This window comes from Bufo bufo, chromosome 7, assembly GCF_905171765.1.
Source record: "Bufo bufo chromosome 7, aBufBuf1.1, whole genome shotgun sequence".
Classification (NCBI taxonomy): domain Eukaryota; kingdom Metazoa; phylum Chordata; class Amphibia; order Anura; family Bufonidae; genus Bufo; species Bufo bufo.
In genome coordinates, this window is record NC_053395.1 from 143,554,746 (window position 1) to 143,573,715 (window position 18,970).

At 43.4% G+C, this 18,970-nt stretch overlaps 1 protein-coding gene across 1 annotated transcript in view; it reads left to right on the top strand.

Annotated features, from left to right (window-relative positions):
• LOC121008794 (aldehyde oxidase-like) overlaps positions 1–18,970 on the top strand; it is a 223,558-nt gene that overhangs the window by 18,384 nt on the left and 186,204 nt on the right. The window contains exons 3-8 of the mRNA XM_040441488.1: positions 13,132–13,240; positions 13,968–14,094; positions 14,832–14,893; positions 15,930–15,989; positions 16,081–16,161; positions 18,246–18,390. Of these exons, the coding sequence (XP_040297422.1) occupies positions 13,132–13,240; positions 13,968–14,094; positions 14,832–14,893; positions 15,930–15,989; positions 16,081–16,161; positions 18,246–18,390 (584 nt within the window). The remainder of the gene's footprint in view (positions 1–13,131; positions 13,241–13,967; positions 14,095–14,831; positions 14,894–15,929; positions 15,990–16,080; positions 16,162–18,245; positions 18,391–18,970) is intronic.

The following is an 18,970-nucleotide window of genomic DNA, read 5'->3' on the forward strand; positions in this document are numbered from 1 at the left end:
TGTAGTCACCCCCCACTCCATTGTTTCTTCACTTTTTCGAGAGCTGGAAAGGTGAGTGTTGATGGATCTTTGTTATGAAACTCTTTATCATGTTTAGATAGAGAGTGTTGTTCAAAACCGTTCCTGATATTGTTGATATGCTCAGCTGCTTCTTTAATGTACGTTTGGTCCTCCCAATGTATTGGTTTGTTACATGGACACTGTATGACATAAATCACATCTGTTGAGTTACTGTAACGGTCGCGTACACACACACACAGGGGGAAGGGAAGTGACCACTGCGCTCCACCCTTACCCCTGGCCCTGCCTACTTGCCTCGCGAGTCCTTATGACAGGGGACAACTGGACGGCAATCCCTAACTTGGAATAAGTGCAGGGATGACAGACAGACAAACAACAGAACGTGAACGGACCGAGTCAATACCAAGAGAGCTACGCAGTACAAAGGATTAAGCAAAGAATGGTCAGGAGAAGCCGGGGTCAAATACCAGGAGAGCAGAGAAGTACAAGAGGAGTCCTAAGAGAGTAGTCAGGTGGGAGCCGAGGTCACAATACCAGGACGGATGCGCAGTACAGAAGGAGCAGGCAAAAGGATGGTCAGGGAACAGGATCAGGTAAGTATTCAGCAGTCCAACAAATAGCCAGGAACCTAGAAATTAACAGGCAACCTGTAGCCAGCAGGCTGCCTGTATTTATAGTGGGGAGTGAGGGTCATGTGACGTGGCCAGCGTCACATGACCGACAGACCAACCAGTTGAGCACCGAGTGATCAGCTCGGCGCTCAAGGCAGACTTAGGAGCAGGGAGCCACCCAGCTAGTAAAGCCGCCCCGGGAATGAGGTCAAACACAGATCCTTATTCCCAAAGCTAAGCAACAGGTCTGCGGGCGATGGGGGACCGAGTGCACCTTCGGAACCCTGTGACAGTACCCCCCCTTTTACGAGGGGCCACCGGACCCAAGACTTCAGGCGATGGCTTTTCAGGGTGTTCTAAATGAAATTTACGAACAAGTCTAGGAGCATGAACCTCCCTGGCAGGTACCCAGGATCTCTCTTCAGGTCCATACCCCTTCCAGTGAATCAGGTACTGCAAGGAATTACGCACCTTCCTGACATCCACTATTTTAGACACCACATACTCGACAGCATCATTAACAAGAACCGGCGGAGGCGAGGCTTTTGATGGTACTACCGGTTCAAAATACTTTTTAAGCAGAGATTTATGGAACACATTATGAATGTGGAATGACTCGGGCAACTCCAACCTAAAAGATACCGGGTTAATCACTTCCGTGATCTTATATGGTCCAATAAAACGAGGAGCAAACTTTTTAGAATCTACTTTAAGAGAGAGATTCTTGGAGGACAACCATACCTTATCCCCAACCTGAAAATTCACCCCCCTTGAACGTCTCCTATCGGCCTTGAGTTTCTGAGAACTTTGAGCCTTTTCTAAGTTCGATTGAACCCGGGCCCAAACTGTGCACAGTTCAGAGGAGAGCCTATCCGCCTCAGGGTTAGAGGAGGAGACGGATGACCCAGAATGAAAACGGGGATGGAAACCATGGTTACAAAAGAAAGGTGAAACCCCAGCAGAAGAATTGACACGGTTATTCAAAGCAAATTCAGCCAATGGAAGATATTTCACCCATAATTGCTGGTCATCAGCAACATACGACCTCAAGAATTGTTCGACAGACTGATTAAGGCGTTCAGTCTGCCCATTACTCTCAGGGTGGTAGGCAGAGGAAAAAGACAATGAAATTTTACATTTTTGACAGAAGGCCCTCCAGAATTTGGACACAAACTGCACACCCCTGTCAGAAACAATATTTTCCGGGATACCATGCAATCGAACAATTTCTTTCACAAAAATAGACGCCAAGGTTTTGGCATTCGGGAGTTTAGACAGGGGAATGAAATGGACCATCTTGCTAAACCTATCGACCACTACCCAAACTACAGTCTTACCCTCCGCCGGCGGTAGGTCAGTTATAAAGTCCATCGAGATATGGGACCAGGGTCTACTGGGAATGGGTAGGGGTCGTAAGTTACCAGCAGGGCGAGTCCTAGGTGTCTTGGATCTGGCACAAACCTCACAGGCTGACACGTAGGACTTGACATCCCTAGTTAGAGTGGGCCACCAATAAGATCTAGAAACCAGATCCTTAGTGCCCTCAACACCCGGATGTCCACAAAAGGCAGAATCGTGACACTCACCCAACAGCTGGAGACGAAATTGTACGGGAACAAACAACTTATCTGTTGGGGTGGATACCGGTGCCAGATGTTGTTCAGACCTAATGCGAGCCGAGATATCCTGGGTAAGAGCTGCTAAGAAGATTTTTGCTGGCAGGATGGATTCAGGTGGTACCTCAGTAGGTTGAAAAGCCTGGAAGCTCCGAGATAATTCGTCCGCCTTCACATTTTTACTTCCCGGCCTGAACGTAATGGAAAAATCAAAACGAGTAAAAAACAGAGCCCATCTGGCTTGACGGGGATTCAACCTCTTAGCAGACTCGAGAAACATAAGGTTTTTATGGTCAGTGACAACAGTTACACAATGCCTTGCCCCCTCCAGAAAATGCCTCCACTCCTCAAATGCCCATTTAATGGCCAGCAGCTCCCTATTCCCTATGTCGTAGTTTCTCTCCGTGGGAGAGAATTTCCTGGAGAAGAAGGCACATGGTCTCAGATTAGTGAGGCTAGCAGGACCTTGTGAAAGGACTGCTCCTGCGCCGTCCTCGGACGCATCCACCTCCACAATAAAAGGTTTCTCCTGATCAGGCTGGATCAGAATGGGAGCACTACTGAATGCCTTTTTTAATTTTTCAAATGAAGAAATGGCCTCAGTAGACCAATTCTCCAAATCCGCCCCTTTCTTAGTAAGGTCGGTCAACGGTTTAGCAATTACGGAAAAATTCATAATAAATTTACGATAGTAATTGGCGAAACCTAAGAACCGTTGTAAGGCCTTTAAGGATGAAGGTCTTACCCATTCCTTAATTGCTAGTACCTTACCAGGATCCATCTTGAAGGCGTGAGGAGTCAAAACATGCCCTAGAAACAGAATCTCCTGTACACCAAAGACACATTTCTCTTGTTTAGCGGATAGCTGATTCTCCCTCAACACCTCTAATACTTGTTTAACATGAGACACATGGGATTCGAAGTCAGGAGAGAATATCAAAATGTCGTCAAGATAGACAATAACAAATTTACCTAAGAACTCCCTAAGAATGTCATTCATGAAGTTTTGGAACACAGCTGGGGCATTGCTGAGTCCAAAAGGCATCACCTGATATTCAAAGTGTCCTACCGGAGTATTGAACGCCGTCTTCCATTCGTCTCCCTCCTTGATTCGGATTAGATTGTATGCCCCTTTCAGGTCAATTTTGGAAAACCAGGTTGCCCCCAGAACCTGGTTAAATAAATCCGGAATCAATGGGAGGGAGTATCTATTCTGGACAGTGATTTTATTTAATCTCCGGTAATCGATACATGGCCTAAGACCACCATCTTTTTTCTTAACGAAGAAAAACCCCGCCCCCATAGGAGAGACAGAAGGTCTAATATGCCCTTTACCAAGGCTCTCCTTAATATAATCTTCCATGGCCTTGCGTTCGGGCATAGAAAGATTATAAATTCGTCCTTTAGGAAACTTGGCCCCCTCTACTAGCTCTATGGTACAATCATAAGGTCTATGGGGGGGTAGAACCTCCGGGGTTGGTGATGAGAATACATCAGAATATTCTTTAACAACAGTGGGTAAAGTATCAGACTTTACTGAGACCCCAGCCTGTACCACGGACAAGCACGAGTCACACTTAGGCCCCCATCTCACCAACTCCCCATTGGACCAATCTATAGTGGGGTTATGTAGTCGGAGCCAAGGCAACCCTAGTACCACCTCAGCCGGTAGGTTCTCCAGGACTAAAATCGAACATCTCTCTGAGTGGCACACACCCACGGTTAGAGAAATCTCTGAGGTACATAAGCTCACCGTACCACCAATAAGAGGAGTAGCATCAATAGCCATGACATGGATAGGAGTTGGTAAGGCAAACATAGGAATACCCAATCTTACGGCATACTCAGAGTCAATAAAGCTAGCCGCTGAGCCAGAATCAATAAAGGCCTTACCCGGCCATTTATCTACTCCCAGAGAAATCGTAATGGGTACCGAAAGCTTACATTTAGAAAATTCAGGGTGTACCTGGTCTTTAGGTTGCCTTGCCTTAGGAGACTTGACAGAGAGGACCTTCTTAGGACACTGGTTGATCCAATGGTCAGGATCTCCACAGTAAAAGCATTCTCCACGTCTGCGGTGAAGATTCCCTCGGGTCATGCCAACCTGCATGGGTTCCTCGGTGGAGACCTCAGCATTGTCTCTGGGATAGGCCTCTGACTGGACCACCATCTGGGAAGAGAACTGTTGTTCCTGTCGTCTCTCTCTAACCCGTCGGTCGAGTCGGACAACAAGGGTCATCATCTCCTCTAAGGTCTCTGGAAGTTGATAACTGACCAGAAGATCCTTTAATTTATCAGACAGACCTGACCTGAACTGACTCTTCAGGGCTGGTTCGTTCCATCCTGAGGGAACACACCACCTTCTAAATTGGGTGCAATAATCCTCCGCTGGTAGATTGCCCTGAACCAGTGCCTTTAGAGCCGTCTCGGCTACTAGAGCCCTGTCTGGTTCATCATAGAGGGTACCCAGGGCCTGAAAGAACCCCTCCACAGAATATAAACAACTGGCACCAGCAGGTAAAGAGAACGCCCAGTCCTGGGGATCACCCTGTAATCGGGAAATGATAATGCCCACGCGTTGACTCTCGGGGCCAGAGGACACGGGGCGCAAACGGAAGTAAAGTTTACAATTCTCCTTAAAAGAGAGAAACTTCTTCCGGTCTCCAGAAAAGGGTTCTGGGAGCTTAATCTGGGGCTCAAAATGCGGACTGGAGGCCTGAGGAGTGGAAGAACCTTGCCCTAACTTAAAAGAACTGAGTTTTTCCACTAACTTCTGCACCCTCTGCGTCAGATTAGAGACATGGTCAGTCAGGGTCACCAGAGGATTCATAATACAGTGGTTATTGGGCCTGTTAATCTGTAACGGTCGCGTACACACACACACAGGGGGAAGGGAAGTGACCACTGCGCTCCACCCTTACCCCTGGCCCTGCCTACTTGCCTCGCGAGTCCTAATGACAGGGGACAACTGGACGGCAATCCCTAACTTGGAATAAGTGCAGGGATGACAGACAGACAAACAACAGAACGTGAACGGACCGAGTCAATACCAAGAGAGCTACGCAGTACAAAGGATTAAGCAAAGAATGGTCAGGAGAAGCCGGGGTCAAATACCAGGAGAGCAGAGAAGTACAAGAGGAGTCCTAAGAGAGTAGTCAGGTGGGAGCCGAGGTCACAATACAAGGACGGATGCGCAGTACAGAAGGAGCAGGCAAAAGGATGGTCAGGGAACAGGATCAGGTAAGTATTCAGCAGTCCAACAAATAGCCAGGAACCTAGAAATTAACAGGCAACCTGTAGCCAGCAGGCTGCCTGTATTTATAGTGGGGAGTGAGGGTCATGTGACGTGGCCAGCGTCACATGACCGACAGACCAACCAGTTGAGCACCGAGTGATCAGCTCGGCGCTCAAGGCAGACTTAGGAGCAGGGAGCCACCCAGCTAGTAAAGCCGCCCCGGGAATGAGGTCAAACACAGATCCTCATTCCCAAAGCTAAGCAACAGGTCTGCGGGCGATGGGGGACCGAGTGCACCTTCGGAACCCTGTGACAGTTACATGTCAGACCATCTTTAATCTCTAAACTGATGAAGTTCCTTGTAGAGCATACCTGTCACGAGGGTGTCAAGAGCCAGGTCTGACTCCGTTATACCCGGGGTCAGGAAGTCGCAGCGGGTGGCTGCGTGCTCTATGTCTAAAGATCGCACTGCTTCTTAATGATAGCTTTCTGTGTTTGCCTTGCAATCCTTTTTGTCTCACTCAGGGATCCGTAGCTTTTTCTTCTCAGCTGTTTCTTGTCCAGCAATCCCAACCTCTTTATATTCTCCCTCCCACTTCTCTGGTTGCCAGATATAGAGCTTCCTGCCTGGACTTCTATACTGACCCACTGGAGCTGTGTAGCTGTAATTCCTGGTTGTTGTTCCAGAGCGTTACCCTCCGGATCCCTGTTGGGCTTTTGATGTCCGCTGTTGTCGCCCACCTGGTATTATATGTTTTGTCTGTATTGTCTGTCCTCTCCTTGGTGTTTTCCTTTAGTGTTATTGGTGCAGACTAGTGTTCCCACCACCCTATTCACTACCTAGGGCTCATCTTAGGGAAAGCAAGGGTTTAGGCACGCGATCGGCGTACGGGTGAGAAACCCGTCTAGGGACGTCAGGGCAGTCAGGTGCCAGCCTCAAGGTGAGTTAGGGGTCACCATCTTTCCCTCTCCCTTGGACAGGGCCTTCCCTTTTCCCTCCCTTTGCATCACGTATGTGATTGGCACGCCGGTCGTGATAATACCTATGTAGTCTTTTTTGGAGATTTTGGAATTCTTCAATTATTACACATCCCACATCTGAAGAACCCCTTTAGGTCCAACTAATTGTGTGACATTTTAATCTTAGTTTTTTTACATGTCAGTGCAATTTTTAGGCCCAAATTTGGTGCTCTAGTATAGTTTATTTGTGGGGTTGAGGTTAATATGGGTCCTATAGTTTTGTATTCTAATACATTAGGCCAATGTTTATTTATTATTCTCTCTACCCCTTTATAATGACTATTAAATGGCAAGGTTTTCATCTTCATTTTTTTCGATTTTAGTTTTTGTGAAAAATGTATCTCTATCAATAATCCTGACTTCATCCAAAGATGTGTCGATTAATTTTGGAGGATATTCCTTCAACAAAAATTGCTTTTTCAATTCTTGGGCCTCCTCTTCAAACTGATAAGTAATAGTGCAATTACGTTTCAGTCATCCACCTTTATCTGGGGGCTATCATTATTTTAGATTAAGACAACTATCAGATCACAATACGTATGCAATGTTAAAAAGAGATTCCATACAAGATTATTCGAAAGAACTTGTGATGTATTGTAAAACAGGACTCGATAGAGGTATTTTATTAGAGCGTGAATATACATATATTATGAACACTCAACAGAGGACACCAATATTCTACTGTTTTCTTAAAATCCATAAAGATCAAAAAAATCCACCTGGAAGGCCTATTATCTCAGGCATAGGATCTATTTTATCAAACCTATCACAATATATAGATAGGATTTTGAAAACAATAGTGAGAGACACACCTTCATATATAAAGGTTACAGCAGAGATTATAGCTTTATTGAAAAATTACAAGTTGAAGACCATTGGATTCTGGGTACAATGAATGTCAACTCATTATATACCATAATTGATCATACACAGGGCATTGAAGCGTTAAAAAGCAGGCTACAACATAGTGGGAAACTACATGAAGAACAAATAGATTTTATAGCAGAATGAATTGAATATATATTAATCACATAATTATTTCCAGTATGGATTAGAGGGGGACAGCTATTGGCACCAGGTTTGTCCCCAGCTATGCCAATTTATTTATGGTACAGTGGAAAGATTAAGTCATCAAATCCAAGCTGGGGGAGCCTGGTGCTCTGGCGTCGATATATAGGCGATGTTATCTTTATTTGGCAGAGATCGGAGGAAGAACTGAAATCATTCATACAAGAGATCAATAAGAAAAAAAGGAATTTAGGTTTTACTACAAATATTAGTAAAAAACAAATAGACTTTCTCGATATAACGATTAGGATACATAACTGTAACTTAATTTGTAACACATTAAAAACCAGTTACTAAAAATAGTTACCGTACATACTCACAAGCTGTCATTTACCAAGATGGCTAATAAACATACCAACAAATCAGTTTAGACGACTGAAACGTAATTGCACTATTACTGATCAGTTTGAAGAGGAGGCCAACAATTGAAAAAGCAATTTCTGTTGAAGGAATATCCTCCAGAATTAATCGACACATCTTTGGATAAAGTAAGGATTATGGATAGAGATACATTTTCTACAAAAACTAAACTAGAAAAAAATGAAGATGAAAACATACGGATAATCTTGCCATTTAACCGCCTCCGGACCGCCTAACGCAGGATCGCGTTCCGGAGGCGGCAGCCCTGCGCACAGTCACGCATATATGCGTCATCTCGCGAGATTTCCTGTGAACGCGCGCACACAGGCGCGCGCGTTCACAGGATCGGAAGGTAAGCAAGTGGATCTCCAGCCTGCCAGCGGCGATCGTTCGCTGGCAGGCTGGAGATGCGATTTTTTTAACCCCTAACAGGTATATTAGACGCTGTTTTGATAACAGCGTCTAATATACCTGCTACCTGGTCCTCTGGTGGTCCCTTCTGTTTGGATCGACCACCAGAGGACACAGGTAGCTCAGTAATAAGTAGCACCAAGCACCACACTACACTACACCCCCCCCTGTCACTTATTAACCCCTTATTAACCCCTGATCACCCCTGATCACCCCATATAGACTCCCTGATCACCCCCCTGTCATTGATCACCCCCCTGTCATTGATCACCCCCCTGTAAGGCTCCATTCAGACGTCCGTATGATTTTTACGGATCCACTGATACATGGATCGGATCTGCAAAACACATACGGACGTCTGAATGGAGCCTTACAGGGGGGTGATAACCCCATATAGACTCCCTGATCACCCCCCTGTCATTGATCACCCCCTTGTAAGGCTCCATTCAGACGTCCGTATGATTTTTACGGATCCACTGATACATGGATCGGATCCGCAAAACACATACGGACGTCTGAATGGAGCCTTACAGGGGGGTGATCAATGACAGGGGGTGATCACCCCATATAGACTCCCTGATCACCCCCCTGTCATTGATCACCCCCCTGTCATTGATCACCCCCCTGTAAGGCTGCATTCAGATGTCCATATGTTTTTTACGGATCCACGGATACATGGATCGGATCCGCAAAACACATACGGACGTCTGAATGGAGCCTTATAGGGGGGTGATCAATGACAGGGGGGTGATCACCCCATATAGACTCCCTGATCACCCCCCTGTCATTGATCACCCCCTGTCATCGCTCACCCCCCTGTAAGGCTGCATTCAGATGTCCGTATGTTTTTTACGGATCCACGGATACATGGATCGGATCCGCAAAACACATACGGACATCTGAATGGAGCCTTATAGGGGGTGATCAATGACAGGGGGGTGATCACCCCATATAGACTCCCTGATCACCCCCCTGTCATTGATCACCCCCCTGTCATTGATCACACCCCTGTAAGGCTGCATTCAGATGGCCGGTGAAATCCGAAAGGTGCTCTTTGGAATGTGGGCCCCTTTGCCCACCTAGGCTGCAAAAAAGTGTCACACATCTGGTATCACCGTACTCAGGAGAAGTTGGGAAATATGTTTTGGGGTGTCTTTTTACATATACCCATGCTGGGTGAGAGAAATATCTTGGCAAAAGACAACTTTTCCCATTTTTTTATACAAAGTTGGCATTTGACCGAGATATTTGCCGTTCAGTGGTGCAGTTATATGTTCTAAAGCCTTTTGTGGCGTGTATAAGTGGAAAAAAAAATTACAGGTGAAACTTGAAAAATTTTAATATTGTGCAAAGTTCATTTATTTCAGTAATTTGTTTCACCTGTATATTTGCCATTCAGCGGTGCAGTTATATGTTCTAAAGCCTTTTGTGGCATGTATTAGTGGCAAAAGAAAAATATATTTGCCGTTCAGCGGTGCAGTTATATGTTCTAAAGCCCAAAAGTACATGTCGTACTTTTATTCCAGCGGCCTCTCGGCATGTGCTGCTGCTGAAACTTCGTCCCATTATAGTCAATGGTGCCGGAGCGGTAGTCCGGGGGCACGCATGCACTAGCGGCAGGACAGATCCGACAGGCTGTTCACCCGCCGGGACTGCCTGCCGGAGGTCCGTGCCGCTAGTGTTAAACTAGCCTAATAGAGGCAAAATAAAAATATATTTGCAGTACAGCGGTGCAGTTATATGTTCTAAGGCCTTTTGTGGCGTGTTAGTGGCAAAAGAAAAATATATTTGCTGTTCAGCGGTGCAGTTATATGTTCTAAAGCCTTTTGTGGCATGTATAAGTGGGAAAAAAATTACAGGTGAAACTCGAAAAATTTTAATATTGTGCAAAGTTCATTTATTTCAGTAATGCAACTTAAAAGGTGAAACTAACATATGAGATAGATTTATTACATGCAAAGTGAGATATTTCATGCCTTTATTTGTTATAATTTGGATGATTATGGCTTACAGCTTATGAAACCCCAAAGTCACAATTTTGAGGTACCCTTTGCTGAGGGGGTATAGATTAATTAGCTGACTAGAGTGTGACACTTTGAGCCTAGAATGTTGAACCTTTTCACAAAATTCTAATTTTAAGCTGCATTAAATGCAATTCCTTTTAATTTGCATTACTGAAATAAATGGACTTTTGCACAATATTCAAATTTTTCGTGTTTCACCTGTATATTTGCCATTTAGCGGTGCAGTTATATGTTCTAAAACCTTTTGTGGTGTGTATTAGTGGCAAAAGTAAAATATATTTAAGGCTGAGTTATTTGGTCAGTTTTGGCCCCATGACTGCCCAAATAAGTGAAGTGTGCAGTGATTCTAAGAGCGACGCCTGTCATGTGCTTGTCATACTGATTATTTCACTATCACAGCAGACTCCCTATGCGTGTAACTTCAAGGCACAGTGTTCTACACTAGTGATGGCCAGTTCGCAGTGTTCGCCGACGAACACATGCGATCTGCCATCTTTATTCCCAAGTCCGGCGATGCAGAGGTAAGTCCTTACCTGTGCCTGCGCCGCGAGCCTTCATCGGGCTGTTCTTGGAACTGCCTGCTCCCGGTGACCGCATGTGTTTCAGAACGGCTCGCGGCGCAGGCAAGGACTTACCTCTGCATCGCCAGACTTGGGAATAAAGATGGCAGATCGCATGTGTTTGTCGGCGAACACTGCAAACTGGCCATCACTGTTCTACACCACTATACAGGCTCTCTGCAGCCAGGAAATAGCTGTTTTTTAACATGATTCGCCGCAAATAAATTCGTATCAAACCAAATTTTTTCAGAAAATTTGGCGAACCGGCTGAATCTAATTTATTTTAAATTCGCACATCTCTAGTGCCAACACATGCGTAAACATTGAATATGTGATTTGATTAATGCAATATTTAATATACTTAGGCTAATTTCACACGAGCTTCGTTTTATGAATCATAGTGACTTCTGATGCTGTAAATTCAGGTTAGAGGAGCAGTGCTCGGCTCAGGAAAATGCAGCCATCACACAGAGTGGGTTTCCCCAACTGGACATACCCGTGTGAAATTAGTTTTATAAATATACAGTTCCTAGCACACAATTGGATTCCATTTTGTGATCCCACATCATGGTCACCTGTTAGGCCTCTTTCACAGGAGCGTGGCGGATTGGCTCCAGAAATGAACGGGTCAGGATTCAGTGCGGGTGCTATGCATTCACAAAGAAAAAAATACAATGCAACAGCACTCTGCAAACCAAATAAAGTACAAAAAAGTATTCTAATGCTAATGCTATGCTTATTAAGTAAATTTGAGATTCGTCACGCATTGCACCTGCGTGGAAAACTCGCTCGTGTGAAAGGGGCCTTAGGGTACATCTGACCATGCTGGAAGAAATCAATCTGCATATTTTACATACAGATTTTGACACAGATTTTGGTGATATTTGATGAAAATGTATGAGAGAAACTTTGCATCTGTAAGTATAGTAAATGCTATAGTGAGGCCTCATGCACACGGCTGTGCCGTTTTTGCGGTCCACAAACCGCGGATCCGCAAAAAACGGAAGCCGCCCCTGTTTCCTTCCGCAATTTGCGGAACGGAACGGGCGCCGGCAATATAAATGCCTATTCTTGTCAGCAAAGCGCAGACAAGAATAGGACATGCTATATTTTTTTAACGGGGCCGCGGAATGGAGCCACGGATATAGACAGCATACGGAGTGCTGTCCGCATCTTTTGAAGCCCCATTGAAGTGAATGGGTCCGCATCCGAGCCGCCAAAACGGAGCATTGATTATATAGGACTGTGCCAGGGGAATCGGTGCTCTTGACACACCAGTCAGAGTCAGCGGCTCTTACTCTGTCTCAGTCCTGCACCTGTATTGTTTCAGTGCAGTGGATGTCTGCGCGCTGACATCCACTGTTGGTGATATCTGGTGCTACACATGGTACCAGGTATCCAGCTGTACAGTACTTCACCCAGGTCTCACACCCAGGACCCTGTGGTGATATGCCCCCTAGTGTTGGTGGGTTTAAGTTTGTGGGACACACCGATCATTCTGCTCCTGTGCAGTTCCACCTTCACCAGTGTGGTTATTATGATGGTTGGTCCCATAAATCAGTGACATTTCAATTAGCTGCTTTGTGCAGTTTGGGTAGACACCCCTATATTTTACTTAGACATTATAATAAAGCTTTTGTTATTTTGTTTTAGCATCCTTCCCCATATATATATTTATTTGTGTTTTCTCTTCTTCAGTGGATGTGCATGTGCCATTTATTTCAATTTCTTTGTGCTGACTAACTTAGTTTATGGAGTAAGGCGGCAGGCCATGCCCACCCACGGCAGGTAATGGCAACATGACAAATTGTGTAGCCCTTAAAGGAATTTTCCAGGATTCATATATTGATGACCTATCCTCAGGATAGGTCATCACTATCTGATCGGAGGGGGTCTGACACAGATCAGGTGTTTGAAGAGGCAGTGGTGCCCTGGTGAGCACTGCTGCTTCCTCACAGCATACCAAGGAAAGCATCATTCATTGTACAGCAGCTGTGCGTATTATTATTGCAGCTCAGGCCTATTCACTTGAATGGGCTGATAAATAAACCATTGGGCCGATGAATGTGACGCACTGGACTAGAAAGAGGCCACAGCGTTCACCCAAGAACTGCAGGCTATTCAAACAGATATTGATAACCTATACTGAGGATGTTGTCAATATATGAATCCCTTCGAGTTGTTTAACTCCTTAACAAAACCTAGACATTATTCAGCCAATGCCTGTTTATTGCCCATCTGTTCTCTACATGGAGCAGCAATCACTACGGTGGAGGGGATTGGAAGCACAACCAGCAGATTACACCCAGTACAGGTGAGAAAGTCTGACGTTTTATTTTATTGTATTCAGAATTGTCTAGATTTAGGCTGGGTTTCCATGTTCAGTTTTTTTTTTATATTTTGGATTCAGGCCCTGATTTATCAAGACTGTTGTGTGCTATGTTGGTCTTGATGGGCCCTGCACTGCCAGAGCAGGCATTTCATTTAGGCCTCATGCACGCAAACCTATTTTCTTTCCGTGTCAGTTCAAATTTTTTTTGCAGACCGTATACGGAACCATTCATTTCAACGGATCCGCAAAAAAAAATCTGTCCTCCATTTATGATTTTGGCTTCATTTTCTCCTACTGTTTTTATCCACTCTAAGCACAGATTTGTGTGTCTCATGACATATCCCTCTGCATTAGCACGCTCTGTTCTACAAGACATTTCTGCACATTGTGGTATTCCTGGATCTGAGTTGAACATATTTGTAATAAGGCACCTAAAGAATATTGATTGCATACTAAGGCATTCTGTGGCATAGTCCATTATACCGTAATTCAATTTGGAAACAAAAACTTACATAGGCAGACAACAACCATGAAGGACTTTGATTTGTCCTTCACCTCTATGCTTTATCCAAAAAAGGAACCATTACGCACCAAAGGTAAAAAGTAAAGGAAGAGAGTAAGAACAATAGATCCATCAACAGCAGCTTATGGACAGTTTCTAGGAAGCTACAGAGTATATAACATGTACTTTATATATTTGAAATCACAGGAAAGGATAGCTAAAGCTCATGGGTCTCAGTGTGGTTTCTGTAGTCCTGGGATGGTGATGTCCATGTACTCATTGCTGAGAAATCATCCAGAACCAACTATGGAACAAATATATGAAGCTCTTGGAGGTATGTTCTATAAACACAACTCAACATATGTAGAAATCCTAAATCAGAGAACCTACTTTGTTGGTCATATAAGTGTAACTTCAATATTTTAAACTGCATCAAGAAAAAGATGTACACTGACTTCTATTGGCAAATGGACACTTTACATAGTAACATATTTTTATTCTAACACATCGTAGATAAGTAAGGCTACTTTCACACTTGTGCTTTCCCTTTCTGCTATTGAGATCCGTCATAGAATCTCAATAGCGGGGGAAAATGCTTCAGTTTTGTCCATATTCATTGTCAATGGGGACAGAACTGAACTGAAGGTAAAGGAGTGCACCAGAATGCATTCTGTTCTGTTTCATTGCGTTCCCTGATGCACGCTTTTTGAGTGCGTCCTGGAATGCGAAGCAAGACGGATCCATCATAACTCACAATGTAAGTCAATGGTGACGGATCTGTTTTCTCTGACACAAAAGAAAATGGATCCGTCCCCCATTGACTTAGGCCAAGTTCAGTTATTTTGTCAGTTGTTGCCATCAGTTATTGGGAGCCAAGACCAGGTACAGGTCAAAAACACAGAACAGGTGCAAATCTTTCCATTATACCAGGTACAGGTCAAAAACACAGAACAGGTGCAAATCTTTCCATTATACCTTATCTCTGAGTAGGCTTTACTACTGGTTTTGGCTCACAATAACTGATAACTAATATCCTTCTCATTTAACAAACGATCCTGTTATTCTCACTAGGAAATTTGTGCCGCTGTACAGGATACAGAGCAATACTTGATGGCTGCAAGACCTTTTGCAAGGTGAGCCGTGCAAGGCATAAATAAGCAAATCGTTCACATCATCATCTATAGCTTAACTATTCAAGAGTTTTGTTTGTCTAGACATAGACATGTAAGAAAAAAGAAAAACTGTTATCCCAAAGCTAGATTCCGATCATGAAAAAAACAATAACCAGCTCCCGAAAGGCGTATTAAACTTTTTTACAAATGCATCTAGCATTTTGAACGTGATCCAGTTCAGGTCTGGATGTTGTTTAGTGTGATCATATGCGGCACCTTTCCGACAAATCACCTTTCTTCTAGACAGAAACAAATGAATTCTATCAATTCAGAACTCATTCCATATGTTTTAAAAAATTTGGATTTTGACAAACCCGAATTTCTGGAGATTAATTTAGAGAAAGAGAGAAACATCCAACAAGTCATTCTTCTCTGGGATCGAAAGCTAGTTTGCATATCTTTTGGTTCCTGGGAAAGATATTCAAACTAGCTTTCCTTCCAAAAGAAAAAAGAAAGTAAGCCTCTCTGATTCCACCAGATGTAAGCCATGCTAAATTTAATATATTTTTCAGAGAGACCCAAAGGAGCATTTCATGTCCTACAATTCTTTCTCTCTCTCTTTTTTCTTTCTCGCTTTCTCTCTTCTCCCCATCTCCTAAATGTCTAAAATATCTGGACTATCTATTATGTCTTGTGAAAATCATATATATTGACAAGTTTAAGTAAAGAAACTGTGGTAATATAAGGCTTATAGTTTATCCAGAGGGGTAACGCGTGCACCTTGGTAGGTATGCTTACATTGGGGTGAGTACCACTTAAAGGCACCCATAAAAAGAATGTGTCCAAACTATGGTCAATTCAAGTGTAAAAAACTAGCTTTATTATGAAGCACATAAACATAACCGTATCAGCATGCAGGCCTTCCTAGAACTGGCAGTGTCTTGGACTCAGTTGTGCATCTGGTAATGTGAGGCTTTAAATGATAGACATAATGTGGCCAAGCACAGCCAATATGTATTACTGCCAAATCTTGATTTCTGCCGTCTTGTTGAACCAGGAGCTGAACTGTTGTCAACTTGAACAGAATGCTCAACTGGGGCATGACCGAGAGGATAATGTAAGAGTCTCAACAGAAACATTGCTACATGCTTACAATGCTGTCAGCTGACATGTGATGAGATATATGTCTGTTTAAATTGTTTTTTTAGATAACTTCATTACTATTTACCAAAGAAGAGTTTTTACCATTGGATCCATCACAGGAATTAATATTTCCCCCTGAACTCATTGTAAGTTACAGATAAATATATCTCAGTTTTCTATTTCACTTTAAAGATACTTCAACAATTCTAGAAATGTCATCATTTGGTAGTGATTTCATTGCTAAAAATACTCATTAAACAGCTTATTATACCAGGGGAAGGTACAGCCAGCTACAGTTGCAAGAAAAAGTATGTGAACCCTTTGGAATGATATGGATTTCTGCACAAATTGGTCATAAAATGTGATCTGATCTTGATCTAAGTCACAACAATAGACAATCACAGTCTGCTTAAACTAATAACACACAAAGAATTAAATGTTACCATGTTTTTATTGAACACACCATGCAAACATTCACAGTGCAGGTGGAAAAAGTATGTGAACCCCTAGACTAATAACATCTCCAAAAGCTAATTGGAGTGAGGTGTCAGCCAACTGGAGTCCAATCAATGAGATGAGTTTGGAGGTGTTGGTTACAGCTGCCCTGCCCTATAAAAAACACACACCAGTTCTGGGTTTGCATTTCACAAGAAGCATTGCCTGATGTGAATGATGCCTCACACAAAAAAAGAGTTCTCAGAAGACCTACGATTAAGAATTGTTGACTTGCATAAAGCTGTAAAGGGTTATAAAAGTATCTCCAAAAGCCTTGCTGTTCATCAGTCCATGGTAAGATAATTTTGTCTATAAATGGAGAAGGTTCAGCATTGCTGCTACTCTCCCTAGGAGTGGCTGTTCTGTAAAGATGACTGCAAGAGCACAGCGCAAACTGTTTAATGAGGTAAAGAAGAATCCTAGAGTGTCAGCTAAAGACTTACAAAAGTCTCTGGCATATGCTTACATCCCTGTTAGCGAATCTACGATACGTAAAACACTAAACAAGAATGGATTTCATGGAAGGATACCGCAGAGGAAGCCACTTCTGTCCAAAAAAAACATTGCTGCACGTTTACAGTTTGCACAAAAGCACCTGGATGTTCCACAGCAGTAATGGCAAAATATTCTGTGGACAGATGAAACCAAAGTTGAGTTGTTTGGAAGAAACACACAACACTATGTGTGGAGAAAAAGTGACACAGCACACCAACATCAAAACCTCATCCCAACTGTGAAGTATGGTGGTGGGGGAATCATGGTTTGGGGCTGCTTTCCTGCGTCAGGGCCTGGACGGATTGCTATCATCAAAGGAAAAATTATTTCCCAAGTTTATCAAGACATTTTGCAGGAGAACTTAAGGCCATCTGTCCACCAGCTGAAGCTCAACAGAAGATGGGTGTTGCAACAGGGCAACGACCCAAAGCATAGAAGTAAATCAGAATGGCTAAAACAGAAGAAAATACGCCTTCTGGAGTGGTCCAGTCAGAGTCCTGACCTCAACCCAATTGAGATGCTGTGGCATGACCTCAAGAAAGCGATTCACACCAGACATCCCAAGAGTATTGCCGAACTGAAACAGTTCTGTAAAGAGGAATAGTCAAGAATTACTCCTGAACATTGTGCACTTCTAATCTGCAACTACAGGAAACGTTTGGTTGAAGTTATTGCTGCCAAAGGAGGTTCAACCAGTTATTAAATCCAAGGGTTCACATACTTTTTCCACCTGCACTGTGAATGTTTACATGGTGTGTTAAAAAAAAAAAAAGGTTTGTGTGTTATTAGTTTAAGCAGACTGTGATTGTCTATTGTTGCGACTTAGATGAAGATCAGATCACATTTTATGACCAATTTGGGCAGAAATCCATATAATTTTAAAGGGTTCACATACTTTTTCTTGAAACTGTATATCCTTCTCCTGCCACTGCTGCTACGGGGGGGAATATACAGTAGTATTACAGCAGCGATCTGGCTAATAGATGGTGGTCACAAGCATGGGAACCCACCGCCTTATCCATAACTATTTTGAGGACTTATTTCCTTGAGCATAATTCAGCATATGGTCCTTCTGTACTTTTATTGCCCAATACTGGGCTGGACTCCAGCAGGAAAAAAGCCTTACAAGTAAACAAGTAAAATGTAACAAAGAGGATATACAGAGGAAATACAGCCATGTTAACAAGCCCGTATCCCTCATATAGTAAAATGTAAAACATACATGTGTTTTTCTGCCTAGTTGATGACACAAAACCAGAGCTTCCAGTCGTTGGTCTTTCAAGGAGAGAAGATGAAATGGATTACAGTTTTTAATCTGGAAGAACTTCTAGACTTAAAAATCAAATATCCAGAGGCCCCTCTTATAGTAGGAAATACCAGCATAGGTGAGTATCAAAGAGATTTGCATCATGCATTGGTAACATTGTCCACATAACATCACATTCTCCCATTCTCTAACTGATCTATGTAGGATGAGGCATAACATGGTTCCTCATGCAGTATCTGAAACATGGCCCCCAACTATTCATACAATGTATAGGACTATTATCCCCTTTTGTGCCAAATCAGGTAACTGCAACCTCTGCATCTCATATTCTTATGCCACTAATGATACACACAGAAAAAAAAAAGGAATGCAGCAGCACCCTGCAAATCAGATAGAGTACAATAATGCCATAGTTGCAAAAATTATTATAGTGCTAATGCTACGCTTATTTATAAAGTGAGATGCTTGGCAAATGCATTTTGTACAAAACCATCTGAGCCCGTCTGCCGGACGTCAAGGAGATCTCTGTAAGATGGGTCCTAACACTAAATACTACCTGTTATGTGCCAAAATGGCCGCCATAAAGTTCAGGAAGTGTTGGATCCACCCGAACTTGACCCTGAACCCGAACCCCATTAAAGTCAATGGGGACCCGAACTTTTGAGCACTAAAATGGCTGTAAAAATGTCATGGAAAGG